The 12,211-nt window shown below is 44.1% G+C and overlaps 1 protein-coding gene across 2 annotated transcripts in view; it reads right to left on the bottom strand.

The window, feature by feature from the left end:
• The window catches only part of SFXN5 (sideroflexin 5), a 439,382-nt gene that overhangs the window by 269,576 nt on the left and 157,595 nt on the right, over positions 1–12,211 (bottom strand). For both annotated transcript variants that reach the window (XM_063925240.1, XM_063925244.1), the window contains exons 6-7: positions 9,611–9,636; positions 4,832–4,885 (exon numbers count right to left, since the gene is read on the bottom strand). In XM_063925240.1, the coding sequence (XP_063781310.1) occupies positions 4,832–4,885; positions 9,611–9,636 (80 nt within the window). The remainder of the gene's footprint in view (positions 1–4,831; positions 4,886–9,610; positions 9,637–12,211) is intronic.

Raw genomic sequence — 12,211 nt, 5'->3', positions numbered from 1 at the left:
TAAGCACGTGCTGTACAGGAGGCTTTATAATGTCACCGGTGTATTGTCAGGGCGATTAGTCAGATGATGACAGTGGGTACTGGCAGGATACTGGTTTGGTGGCATGACGAAGGGTGACAGCTGTCAGAAGGATGAGGGGAGCGGGGGGAGGGGCACCACATTGTGTATGCCATTGGGGTGACATGAACGGAGGCTGCCCCCACTAGGCCTGCTCATCCCTCAGAAACACAAACCAGGGCGATCACTTGTAAACTGTCTGAGGAGAGACGGAAGTCCCTGTCAGAGCCGGGTGTTTGTTTCAGTGAACAGACGGCCCTCTGATCCACGCAGGAGTTATCAAAGCCCACGGCTCCTTTCTAAATGTCACCACGGTGACAGTGACAAACACATGTCACCGACTGTGAGTGGGATCAGTATTCCCGGGATTAACCTCTTCACTGCCATGTCCTATACACCATACGAGAATGCAGTCCCTGCAAGGGACAGTGCACTGTACACCTAACTGCAGGAAGTTACCACTTGTATTATTCATATAATGACCCAAGGAGCTTACAATTTCATTATTTTTCGCACGTGTAATCTGCTCAATGTTATACGGACACTGTGGCCAAAATGGTCACATTTGGCAACCAGTTAGTTTTATGATATAAAGCATGAGTCTTCAAACTGCGGCCCTCCAGCTGCAGTGGAACTACACATCCCAGCATGCACTGCAACAGTTTTGCTAGCAAGACATGCTAAAACTGAGGCAGGGCATGTTGGGATGTGTAGTTCCACAGCAGCTGGAGGGCTGCAGGTTGAGGACCCATGATATAAAAGGATATACTGCCCACTGTACTGATTAATACGGAACAGCTCTGAACGTAATGGACTCTCCCGCCACCCTGCCAATCAGGTGCTGGTAATGCACCCGTATCGTCAAGGGGGGGGTTGATTGGTGGGACAGCCCCGTTTTCAAAATGTCCTAAACATGCTGTAGGGTGCTTGCCAGTGTCCACTTTCCAAAATATAAACTGTTGCTACGTATAGGGATTTTGATATTTCTCTGCCTTATGGGCCGTGATGAAATCGCCCAGGACAGGGTATCACTGTGTGCGCCCCAATTCGGAAGCCCAGTCTAAGACTGATGTGCCGCATGCTGACGTCCAGCACTCCAGCTTCTGTGAAACTATACCCCCCAGCATGACCAGAGACAGCTTTGCTATTAGGACATGCTAAAACTGTGGCAGGGCATCCTGGGATGTATGGTTCGTCAGCAGCTGGTAAGAGAGAAGAATAGCTTGCACTCAGATCCACAGTAAAAGTAACTGCAATGCCCTCGGGTTCTATACAGTATATCACAGGAGTGATATACTGTACAGTGTGCATGTATAGTATTGGCTGTTCATGCTTTTATATGAGAAAGTTTAGTGGTGGAACAAGTAGAATTCGGAACTGTGGAACGAATACATGACTTGATAAAGTCATTTACAGTGTGTACAGAGCCCTTAATGTGGCAGCTCGCCCCTCACAAAGGCAGAGAGGGGGCCGAGGCTGGGGAGGATGAAATCGTCAGGGCGGGTGTCTGCGAGGAACGGGTGTGAAACACTCCCACCACAAGAGGCCTGCAAACAACCACTAAAAGCAACCAATAATTGCAAATTACCAGGCGGCCAGCTGAGATCTCTCTGCTTAGAGACAGGCAAATCTGTTCTGTCACTAGTAAATGAGCTGGTTACATCACAAGGACCAGTAATGCTCTACACTGGCATCAGCTTCTAGGATGCTGTTTTATGGTACGTGTGTGCCTGAATGATATCTGGATACCACAATATATGGCAAAAATGTGCAAAAGATAGAAATTGCACATTCCACATCAGGCATGCGGAGTAGGCTGATGATCTAAGGGGCTAATTAACTAACATTACATTTAACACCATATAAACCAATCAAACACTTGCTTAGAGTGTCACACTTACAGTAGATCAGTAGCAGCTAATTGCTGTGGTTGGGCGCTGAATGCTGATTGGCTGCTGGCTGAAAATTAAAATATCCCAAATGGAGCACTCTGCCCAGCACTAAACTGGCTCCCTGCGTCCTGCGGAGCCAACCCTCAGCTACAAAGCCTCTCTCCCCTTTCCGTCTCATGCCAGCACCTCCTTTCGCCTTTCTACCTGTTCTGTGTTATTTATAGCTGAATTTACTGTACTTGCTGTTTTATGCTCATGTTTAATTGTGTATGCGCTATCATGGTGTCTGTCCTATGCTGCGGATCTGTGGCACCTTATAACTGGAGGCTGACGATAATTATTGTGAACCGCAGTTGCAGTGTTCGTAAATGATACCTGATGAAAATTGAGTGATGTGTACTAACAGGCAACGTGTGATGTGTACTAACAGGCAGTGAGTGACGTGTACTAACAGGCAGTGAGTGACGTGTACTAACAGGCAGTGAGTGACGTGTACTAACAGGCAGTGAGTGACGTGTACTAACAGGCAGTGAGTGACGTGTACTAACAGGCAGTGATTGACGTGTACTAACAGGCAGTGAGTGGCGTATACTAACAGGCAGTGAGTGACGTGTACTAACAGGCAGTGAGTGGCGTGTACTAACAGGCAGTGAGTGACGTGTACTAACAGGCAGTGAGTGGCGTGTACTAACATGCATTAAGTGACGTACTAACAGGCAGTGAGTGATGTGTACTAAGAGGCAGTGAGTGACGTGTACTAACAGGCAGTGAGTGGCGTATACTAACATGCATTAAGTGACGTACTAACAGGCAGTGACTGATGTGTACTAAGAGGCAGTGAGTGATGTGTACTAACATGCATTAAGTGACGTACTAACAGGCTGTGAGTGATGTGTACTAAGAGGCAGTGAGCAACGTGTACTAACAGGCAGTGAGCAACGTGTACTAACAGGCAGTGAGCAACGTGTACTAACAGGCAGTGAGCAACGTGTACTAACAGGCAGTGAGCAACGTGTACTAACAGGCAGTGAGCAACGTGTACTAACAGGCAGTGGGTGATGTGTACTAACAGGCAGTGAGCAACGTGTACTAACAGGCAGTGAGCAACGTGTACTAACAGGCAGTGAGTGATGTGTACTAACATGCATTAAGTGACGTACTAACAGGCAGTGAGTGATGTGTACTAAGAGGCAGTTAGCAACGTGTACTAACAGGCAGTGAGTGATGTGTACTAACAGGCAGTGAGTGGCGTATACTAACATGCATTAAGTGACGTACTAACAGGCAGTGAGTGATGTGTACTAAGAGGCAGTGAGTGACGTGTACTAACAGGCAGTGAGTGACGTGTACTAACAGGCAATTGAATAATGTGTACTAACAGGCAGTGAGTAATGTGTACTAACAGGCAGTGAGTAATGTGTACTAACAGGCAGTGAGTAATGTGTACTAACAGGCAGTGAGTAATGTGTACTAACAGGCAGTTGAGTGATGTATACTAACATGCATTAAGTGATGTACTAAAAGGCAGTGAGTAACGTGTACTAACAGGCAGTGAGTGACGTGTACTAACAGGCAGCGTGTGATTTGTACGAACAGGCAATGAGTGATGTGTACTAAACAGGCAGTAAGTGGTGTGTACTAACACACAGTAAGTGATTTGTACTAACACACAGTAAGTGATGTGTAGTTACAGGCAATGAGTGATATGTACTAACTGACAGTAAGTGATTTGTACTAACAGGCAATGAGTGACGTGTACTAACAAACAGTAGGCGATGTGTTCAAACAGACAGCAAGTGATATAGACACCAGAAAGGCTGTGATCTTGTTACTTAGGAGTGTGCATGTTTATTTATCCTAGAAAAAGTGTCTACTGTATATGATGAACCTCTGGCAAAGTATGAGAGAGAATGTGAAGAACTAGTGATATAGATTGCCTCAGGGACATAGCGACACTTACCCACTTCTATCAGTCTGAGAGTCTCCTGTGGCAATCCTTCCATACATACTTCTGATCACCTACATGCCCAGTCACCACCAGCTGCACCCAGCTACTGGGGCTCAGACTAGAAACTGGGGGATAGCGGACTACAAGGGCTGTACGCATTTTCTTTATAGCATATATATGTTGTGTCATTTTCCAGCTGCTTATATTTATTTTCTACCTCTTGCAGCCTGGCTCTAGTATATTTCTGTGAAAAGCTATAGGAGCATAAGCTGTGCTGCTCTGCCCATCCTCTGGCAGCGGGGGTACACAAGTACGGGTCATGCGCAGATCAGTCATACCTACACTTACAACTGAAGGGGACATAACACTGGTGAGCCCATTGACAGGATGCTAGGCAGAGCTGACATAAATGGGAAGTACACCTGTTTTCAAGCATATATTTTACACCACGTGCAGGCTGGTGCACGTGCTCTCGAATAATGACGACAACTGGACAACTAAGCACATGGATGATACAACTTTGCTTACAGGTAAATACACGCATTCAGCTCTAAGCGCGCAATCAGCCTCTGAATGTTTTTTTATTGGTTGTGAGTGGAGATTATTCATTTTGTAGAGTTGTCATAACTTACGAGGTGTCGTATTCATTTGGTAAGATGGTCAAGGTGAATTTATCTAAAGAAGGTTAATATTAACATCTGGCTTTTACATTAATGTACAGCTCATATCAAGTCTATTTATTTTTTTATTATTATTATTATTATTATATAAATAGTATTTCAAAAATGCTATTGTTATTACAGCAAGATTTTTTTTGTTTTTGTACTTTTTTGTGTGTGTGCTTTGTACTAAAATAAAGCATTTGGAAACCCCACCCCCACCCTCCATCTACAGCATATAGAACCTGCGTTTTCCCCTTAAAAAGGTTACTTACCTGCCAGAAGATAGTGGATGACAGGGTCTGATTTGGCAGCAGAAGACCTACAACCTGCAGGAGAGAAGAGAAAGGTCATAGCCATATGCGCTGTAGGTGGAGAGGTGTCAGACAGGCACTGTGGAGAGGTGTCACAGAGGCACTGCGGAGAGGTGTCAGGGAGGCACCGAGAGGTCTCAGGGAGGCACCGAGGAGAGGTCTCAGGGAGGCACCGAGGAGAGGTCTCAGGGAGGCACTGCGGAGGTGTCAGGGAGGCACTGTGGACACCAAACTCTTCTCACAGATTACATTCAAAGCATCAAGATCTACAAATCAATGAAGAGCAGGATGCAGGGTCCTATGACCTACCCATATTCCACTGGTGCAGCAGTGGAGAGTATCGCATTATACAGTAATGGCTATAGGGCCTAATTCAGACCTGATCGCTGTTGTGCGAAATCGCGCATGCGTATGGATTGTAACGCGCAGGCCAAACTGCAAAACAATCCTGTGTCTTTTTTGATAGCTAGGCGAACGCAGGTGATTGACAGGAAGCCGACGTTTGGGATAGGTAACTGGACGTTTTCTGGGAGTGCCTGGAAAAACACAGGCGTTCCCAATCAGTTTCAGGGAGGGTGTGTGACGTCAGCTTCGGTCCGATCAGCCTGTTTGTATCGCACTGTAGGAGTAGGTCCTGGGCTGCGCACTGACTGGAAAAATAATTTGATGGTGAGTGATTTGCGAACTGATTTGCAGCTGGCCGGTGTATGCTAAGCTTTCCGCAAAGCGTACGCAGACTTGCACAGGGCGGTATTTCACTCTGTCTGGGCGCCGACTATCCAATCACAGACCTCTGCAAATTCGCAGAGGTACGATCAGGTCTGAATTAGGCCCATACTCACACCACCATGGTTCCGAATGATGAGAAATAACAGGACAGGCAACACTATCAGGCGTTTAATCCAGGCCGGTGAGGTACAACATATTTATGTTCAGACAAGCAATTAAAACAAGCAATTAGATAGTACGTTCAAACCCGTATTGTAACACCTTGGCCATGTGAAGGCAATGCTGCAGTCTGACAAAAACTGACTTGGGGGGAGAGTTATCAAAGCTTGGAGAGAGATAAGGTACCAACCAATCAGCTCCTATCTGTCATTTTTCAAACACAGCCTGTAACATGTCAGTTAGGAGCTGATTGTCTGGTACTTTATACCTCTTCAAGCTCTGATAACCCTCCGTCCTTGATATTAAAAAGTGCCTAGTCTATATTAGATCACAGTCAGGTCAGATATCCCGCCTGCATTCCTTTGGGCAGATGTATCAAGCCTGGAGAAGTGATAAAGCAGTGATAAGTGGAAGGTGATAACACACCAGCCAATCATTATTATATCCTCCAACATGACTCATTCCGTTAGGTACAAAATGCTCTGTTTCTGGATTTCCTTGCCAGTGGCAGTTGCAGCAGTAGGGCTGCAGCACAGTCCAAAATTCAAATAGGGGAGCCACACCAACTGCCAATAAGTCCCAGCAGGCAATGTTTGGCAGTTTGTGGTGGCAGTTGGTGTGTCTCCCCTATCTGAATTTTGGACTATGCTGCAGCCCCACCTCTAGAGCTGCCACTGGTAAGGAAGTCCAGGAACAGAGCATTTTGTACTTAATGGAATGGGTCATGTTGGAGGGTATGCTTAATGGGTTTGAAAAATGACAGTTAGGAGCTGATTGTCTGGTGCGTTATCACCTTCCACTTATCACTTCTTTATCACTTTTCCAGGCTTAATCCCTCTGCCACCATATCTCTCAGAGACAGCTGGTTTCTTTATATAAAATATCCTGGCGAATACAGCTATATTACTTATACTGCTTTAGCCCAGGTTGCAGCTAAAACATAAGTGTAAATGTAAAACAGCAGGAGTGGGGACAGTACACTGCACTACCCCCTGACTGGATGCAGGTGGTAGTGGGCCAGAACAGGCCCGCACCCTGAGGCTGTTCCGCTGGTGACAGGAATGGAATGTCCGCTGGTCAGTTTCATGAGGCCCACAGGACGTGAGGTGATAAGACCACAAAACATCTCACGATCATCAAACAAGCAGCGTGTACGACAGATCTGATCCACAACAGATTCTCTGATAGTACGTTAAGGTGTGCTAACCACTTAGGCCCGCAGGCATGTGAGCCAGGCTCCGCTGCCTCCAGATACCTCTACTGCACTCTTTGAAGTGGCCACTTCAGGTGTAGTGAAAGTTTCATTGGACCAGGTGTAATTGTAGGTGTAGCACAGGAACGATGTTAGCTATTGTCCAAGCAAAGGCAGGTAACGTAACTCAAAGCAGAACATGAAGTTGTTTTGTTCACACATTTAAGGTGGAGCTGTCGCCTATACAGACTGGAGGAAGCCATTTTGCATAAATTTGCAAGCAATATTGATATTAGCCACTTTTGCTGGCTGAACCAATATAAATCCTATCAATTCACTACAGAATAGTGACATCACTCAGGCACTAAGGGGAACCAGTGACATCATCTAGTGCTTCATGCGTCTGTGACAGTCTTCATTCCACTGGGAACATTAGTTCGGCTCACAAAATGGCCGCCACTGCTGGGTGCAGGTGATGGTTACAGTAAGGATAATTCCATCTTCACTTAACATCTGTGATAATATCAGCCTAAGAAATGTGCACTCACAGGTCCCATGCTGTATTGGGAAATATGGGCGTCGGGCGCAAATACATCTAGTGGGTGCGGGTTGTTTGAAGGTGGAATTACCCTTTAAAATACATCATACTTAGGTGGGAAATAACTTCCTCATTAGAGAAGAGGTTATATGGCAAAGTGCAACTTCTCTTTCAGCCCGAAGTTATATTATTAAGTGGTCTTGAAGCTTCAACACCCTTTGAAAATGAGAGCAATTGAAGTGAGAGATGGGAAAACATTATCTGGCAGAAGAGTGATGGGCTGACTGGTTAAAGGAGGTCAGTTTGTGCCTTGGAGGCATGCAGCTGTATTTCCAACACAAGGCATCCCGCACTAGAGGGACAAGTGTCCTGTCTGCTCTGCACTGGGAGGCCATTCTGTGTTTACAGCTAAATGATGATCATTTCATGTGCTCCTGGAATGTCGTTTCCCGGGACAGCTCAAAAGGAAGCCTGCAAACTAATGAGGCTACTTGTCTGCAGCGGTCATAAAGCCGTCCAGTGACAGATCCCTCAGGAAATGAGGAGCAACGTAGATGACTCCCAAGTGTCAGGATGGAGTGTAAATAGAGTGACTCACACGCACTTCAGCGCAGCCAGCTTAATAGGTTTCTTCTACCCACGCCTGCTCCTCGCCGTGTAACCCTGCACTCACTAGTGCACATCACCAACGCAGATCACTACACGCCTGGCCGCGGCAGCCGGCTTACTACCTAATGCTAATGTGACAATCCGCCCGTCTATGGCGAGCATCCGTCCGCCTGCAATACGGAATGCCGGCACGTCCATAGCAGTCATCATTCGTATTGGCACTTACAGATGTGTCCTCATACATGTGGCCTCAGTACGCCACGCAGCGTGAGATGCCTGGCGTGAGTGAGCCGCCAGCTGCCGCTCTGCTTACGTCTGGAGTATTTTTTTGTTGTTGCCGTAAATGTGTCTTAGTCACAGCGCAACGCGACTGTTGAATTATGTCAACATTTTAATGTCAACATTGTGGTGCTGACATTGTAACTACAGACCATGTGACCGGATCCCCCTAAGTTACTGAATCAGCCTTACTAAAACTTGGAGAGAGATAAAGTGGACGGAGATAAAGTACCAGCCAATCAGCTTCTAACGGTCATGTCACAGGCCGTGTTTAAAAATAACAGTTAGGAACTGATTGGCTGGTGTATTATCACCACTTTATCTCTCACCAAGGCTTAGTAAATAGCCCCTATCCTCTGTGACAGGGCTCATGTGTACAACTTTCTGATAAGACAACAGTTTTGCTATTTATTAGCTAAGCCGGGAATATTTTTATATATACTATGGGTAGGCAGCGGAACGTCATCTGCATTTTATACATTCTAATTTTCTAAGTAAACAAGAAAGAAATGCTGTAGTTCCAGAGACACAGCTGTAGGATTGCAGCCATAGGACTCTTCATTACAGATTTATGCTTTTCCCATTTATTATTAACTTCCTACCTATTACTATTATTACCAGTTATTTATATAGCGCACACATATTCTGCAGCGCTTTAAAGAGTATATTTGGCCATTCACATCAGTCCCTGCCCCGCGGAGCTTACACTCTATATTCCCTACCACATGTACATGCATATGCATTCACGCTAATTTTGTTAACTAACCTACCAGTCTATTTTTGGAATGTGGGTGGAAACTGGAGTACATGGAGGTAACCCACGCAAGCACGGGGAGAATATACAAACTCCACACAGTTAGGGCCATGGTGGGAACTTAAACCCATGACCTCAGTGCTGTGAGGCAGTAATGCTCACCATTGCACCATCCGTGCTGCCCAATGCTAACCATTACCACTCTCATCACTATGCAGCGGCCTTTCTCACACTGCGGCGCTCTGCATTATGGAGCCAGCTGGCGTAATAGCGAGGGCGACGTATAATGGGAACAATGTAGATACATGAGTAAGGTAATGCCCATTTATGTAGGAAATCATTACTGTTTGTACTGGTCTCCTGCAGCATGCCAGGCATTACACCCACTGATGACTGTTTCCCGCTTCCTATCAGACTCCATAAATGCATTTACCACAGGTGAATGGAACAAACAGCATTCGGTAGATGGCTTATACTTACTATAGGTGTCCCAAAGGGAATATAACCTGAAAATAAAACAAAGTAATCATTAGAGTTCTGTAAAATGGAGAATTCCCGCTGCTGTAGAATCTGTAGCGTCCCATAAATAATCATTAGGGGGAGCACAACAAGTCTGCCCTGTGTTGTGTATATATGGCGGGGCAGCCATCTGTAACCCTACTCTATGCCTATTACCCGTATATTCAACTGAGAAACAGGAAGGATATGGGGCTGTACAACTGTTACGTTTTAAGAAAATTTAATAAATAAATAACAGCAACAAAATTAGGAATTTGGTCATGAGTTGTGTAGTGTCCACGTGATGTCAACAGAGGTGTGACTACGGATTGTGAGGTGTACATGTGATGTCATTATAGGTGTTGTCATGAGTTGTGAGGTGTACACGTCATGTCATAGGTGTGGTCATTGAGTTGTGAGGTGTACATGTGATGTCCTCAGGGGTGTGGCTTTGAGCTGTGAGGTGTACATGTGATGTCCTCAGGTATGTGGCCTTGAGCTGTGAGGTGTACATGTGATGTCCTCAGGAGGTGTGGCTTTAAGCTGTGAGGTGTTCATGTAAAGTCCTCAGGGGTGTGGCTTTGAGCTGTGAGGTGTACATGTTGTCGAATACTGTGACAGAGGCAACCTGCTGAAGGCCTAACAGTTATGTGTGTGCACTACGGGATAGTACGTATATTATGTATACATCCAATAAGCAAAGGGTTCTCATATTCACTAGTATAATATGAAAGCATAACAGAATCCATTTTGATTCTAGCTAGATGATATAGCAAATTCATCTTGAACTTTATACACACCCTGAGAGAAAAACAACTTTGTTGGCTGAGTATTAATTCCACATACGCACTTTCTAAAAGCTCAGAGTCCAGATGTAATTCCTAATATGGACACAGTTGACGATCACGAGTATCATTTTAGTATTCTTGATAATTGTCCCAATATTGCATAACTCCATTGCCTAACATTGTATTCCTGAGGTATGAAATCATAGGGGAGGAATATACCAAAAGGGGCGTTACTTTGTATTATATAAAACTCATTGTTGATACGTGTATGTTGTTGTTAAAATGATTTGACACAGGAAGAGAGGATGTCTCTCTTCCCTGTATACGGGCGTGGCCCATTGAATAAATAATAATTGATTTTTATAAATCCATTTTCAATTCATTAATTTTACCTAACAACCCAAACAGCAACAAGATGGTAAAATTAGTTATCCTCACAAGGAGAATTCAACAAGATGGGGGCTCGCAATCGTTGGAGCTATAGATCTCAATCTCTTCATCAAATTCTCAAAGGGGTGTGCCAGCCAGCAGCTGATGATGGATGGAACATACCAAGTCATTACAGCACTGGTAAGTATAGAATACCATGGTATGTGCTATATTCCAGTACATGCTGTTTCTATACCTGCCAGCTGTCTGTGTGATTGTATTTTTTATAATATGAGAATAGGAGTGGAGAGATTGGCAAAAAAAACTAGTAAAATAACTCAGGGACCTGTTTGTTGTTGTTTGTTTGTAAAATTAATACCAAAATTATGTCCAAATCGGTTGAAGGACCAAGTAACTCGGAAATTATGATTGACAGATGCTGTTGCATGTAAATAAGAATACCAAAATTAATTCAAAGATTTGAGCAAAGAAACAGTGACCTGTGTTTTTCACTCTATGAATGATTGCGTGAATAAGTGCTTTGGACCAAGAGCCAAATAAAATAAAGTAAAAAGCACATAGATCACCTCCCCTTGTTAGTCAGCTATACGTGTAAGAAGGATACATAAAATAAATAGAGTGAACAACCCGAGGTTATAGGGATTATATGTAATTGAGTGTAATAATATATTGCAATACTGAGCTACTAAGAGCTGCTGGTTGTTTTAACCATAAGAGGTGTTGTGCTAACCATAACATGGCATGTTGCTTTGTGATAGTAGTTGTGATAAGAGGATCTACTGCAGCGCTTCCCAGTTGACAGACGTGTCGCGTGTGTGAAAAATTGCAGGGATTGCGAATTTTTCCAGCGTATGGGAAGGGCAGGGAGGATTAACCCTAAGTGTGCATATCTTGTATGGAAAAAATATTCCATAGAAGCACAAATTTTGTATAGTACTGTGACAAAGGGTACAGTATATGTTTTGCATTTCAATCATGCTGTATAATATTGGCCTGATCAACCAATACTAAGCGTATTTTGAAATCGGCAAAACTGTTGAAATCTACAGGAAATTGAAGTTTGCAAACTATTTAAATTTTTTGTGTTATGGTTTTTTTTTGTGGGTGGAACATAATGTTCAGTTAAGTATATTTTCAGATCTGTGTCTAATAGAAACCTTATGTCTGTGATTGGCATGGTTACAAGTTTTGAAATATAAATATATATATATATTTGTGAACGGAGGAAACAAAAGTTGGTGTCCGTGTTCAAATGGCTTTTGACAGATCTGTAGTAAAAAAAAATATGTGTTTATCTAATGTTACTATCTAACTATGAAGTGAAGTTTCCATATGGTATTGTTTAATACGTAAATATTCTTTAATGCAATATATTGTGAGAAGGTCTGCCAGCAGAAAGAAAAAA

The sequence above is a fragment of the Pseudophryne corroboree genome, chromosome 1, assembly GCF_028390025.1.
Source record: "Pseudophryne corroboree isolate aPseCor3 chromosome 1, aPseCor3.hap2, whole genome shotgun sequence".
Classification (NCBI taxonomy): Eukaryota; Metazoa; Chordata; class Amphibia; order Anura; family Myobatrachidae; genus Pseudophryne; species Pseudophryne corroboree.
Note: the sequence above shows the minus strand (reverse complement) of the source record. Positions and strands in the feature narration are given on the sequence as shown.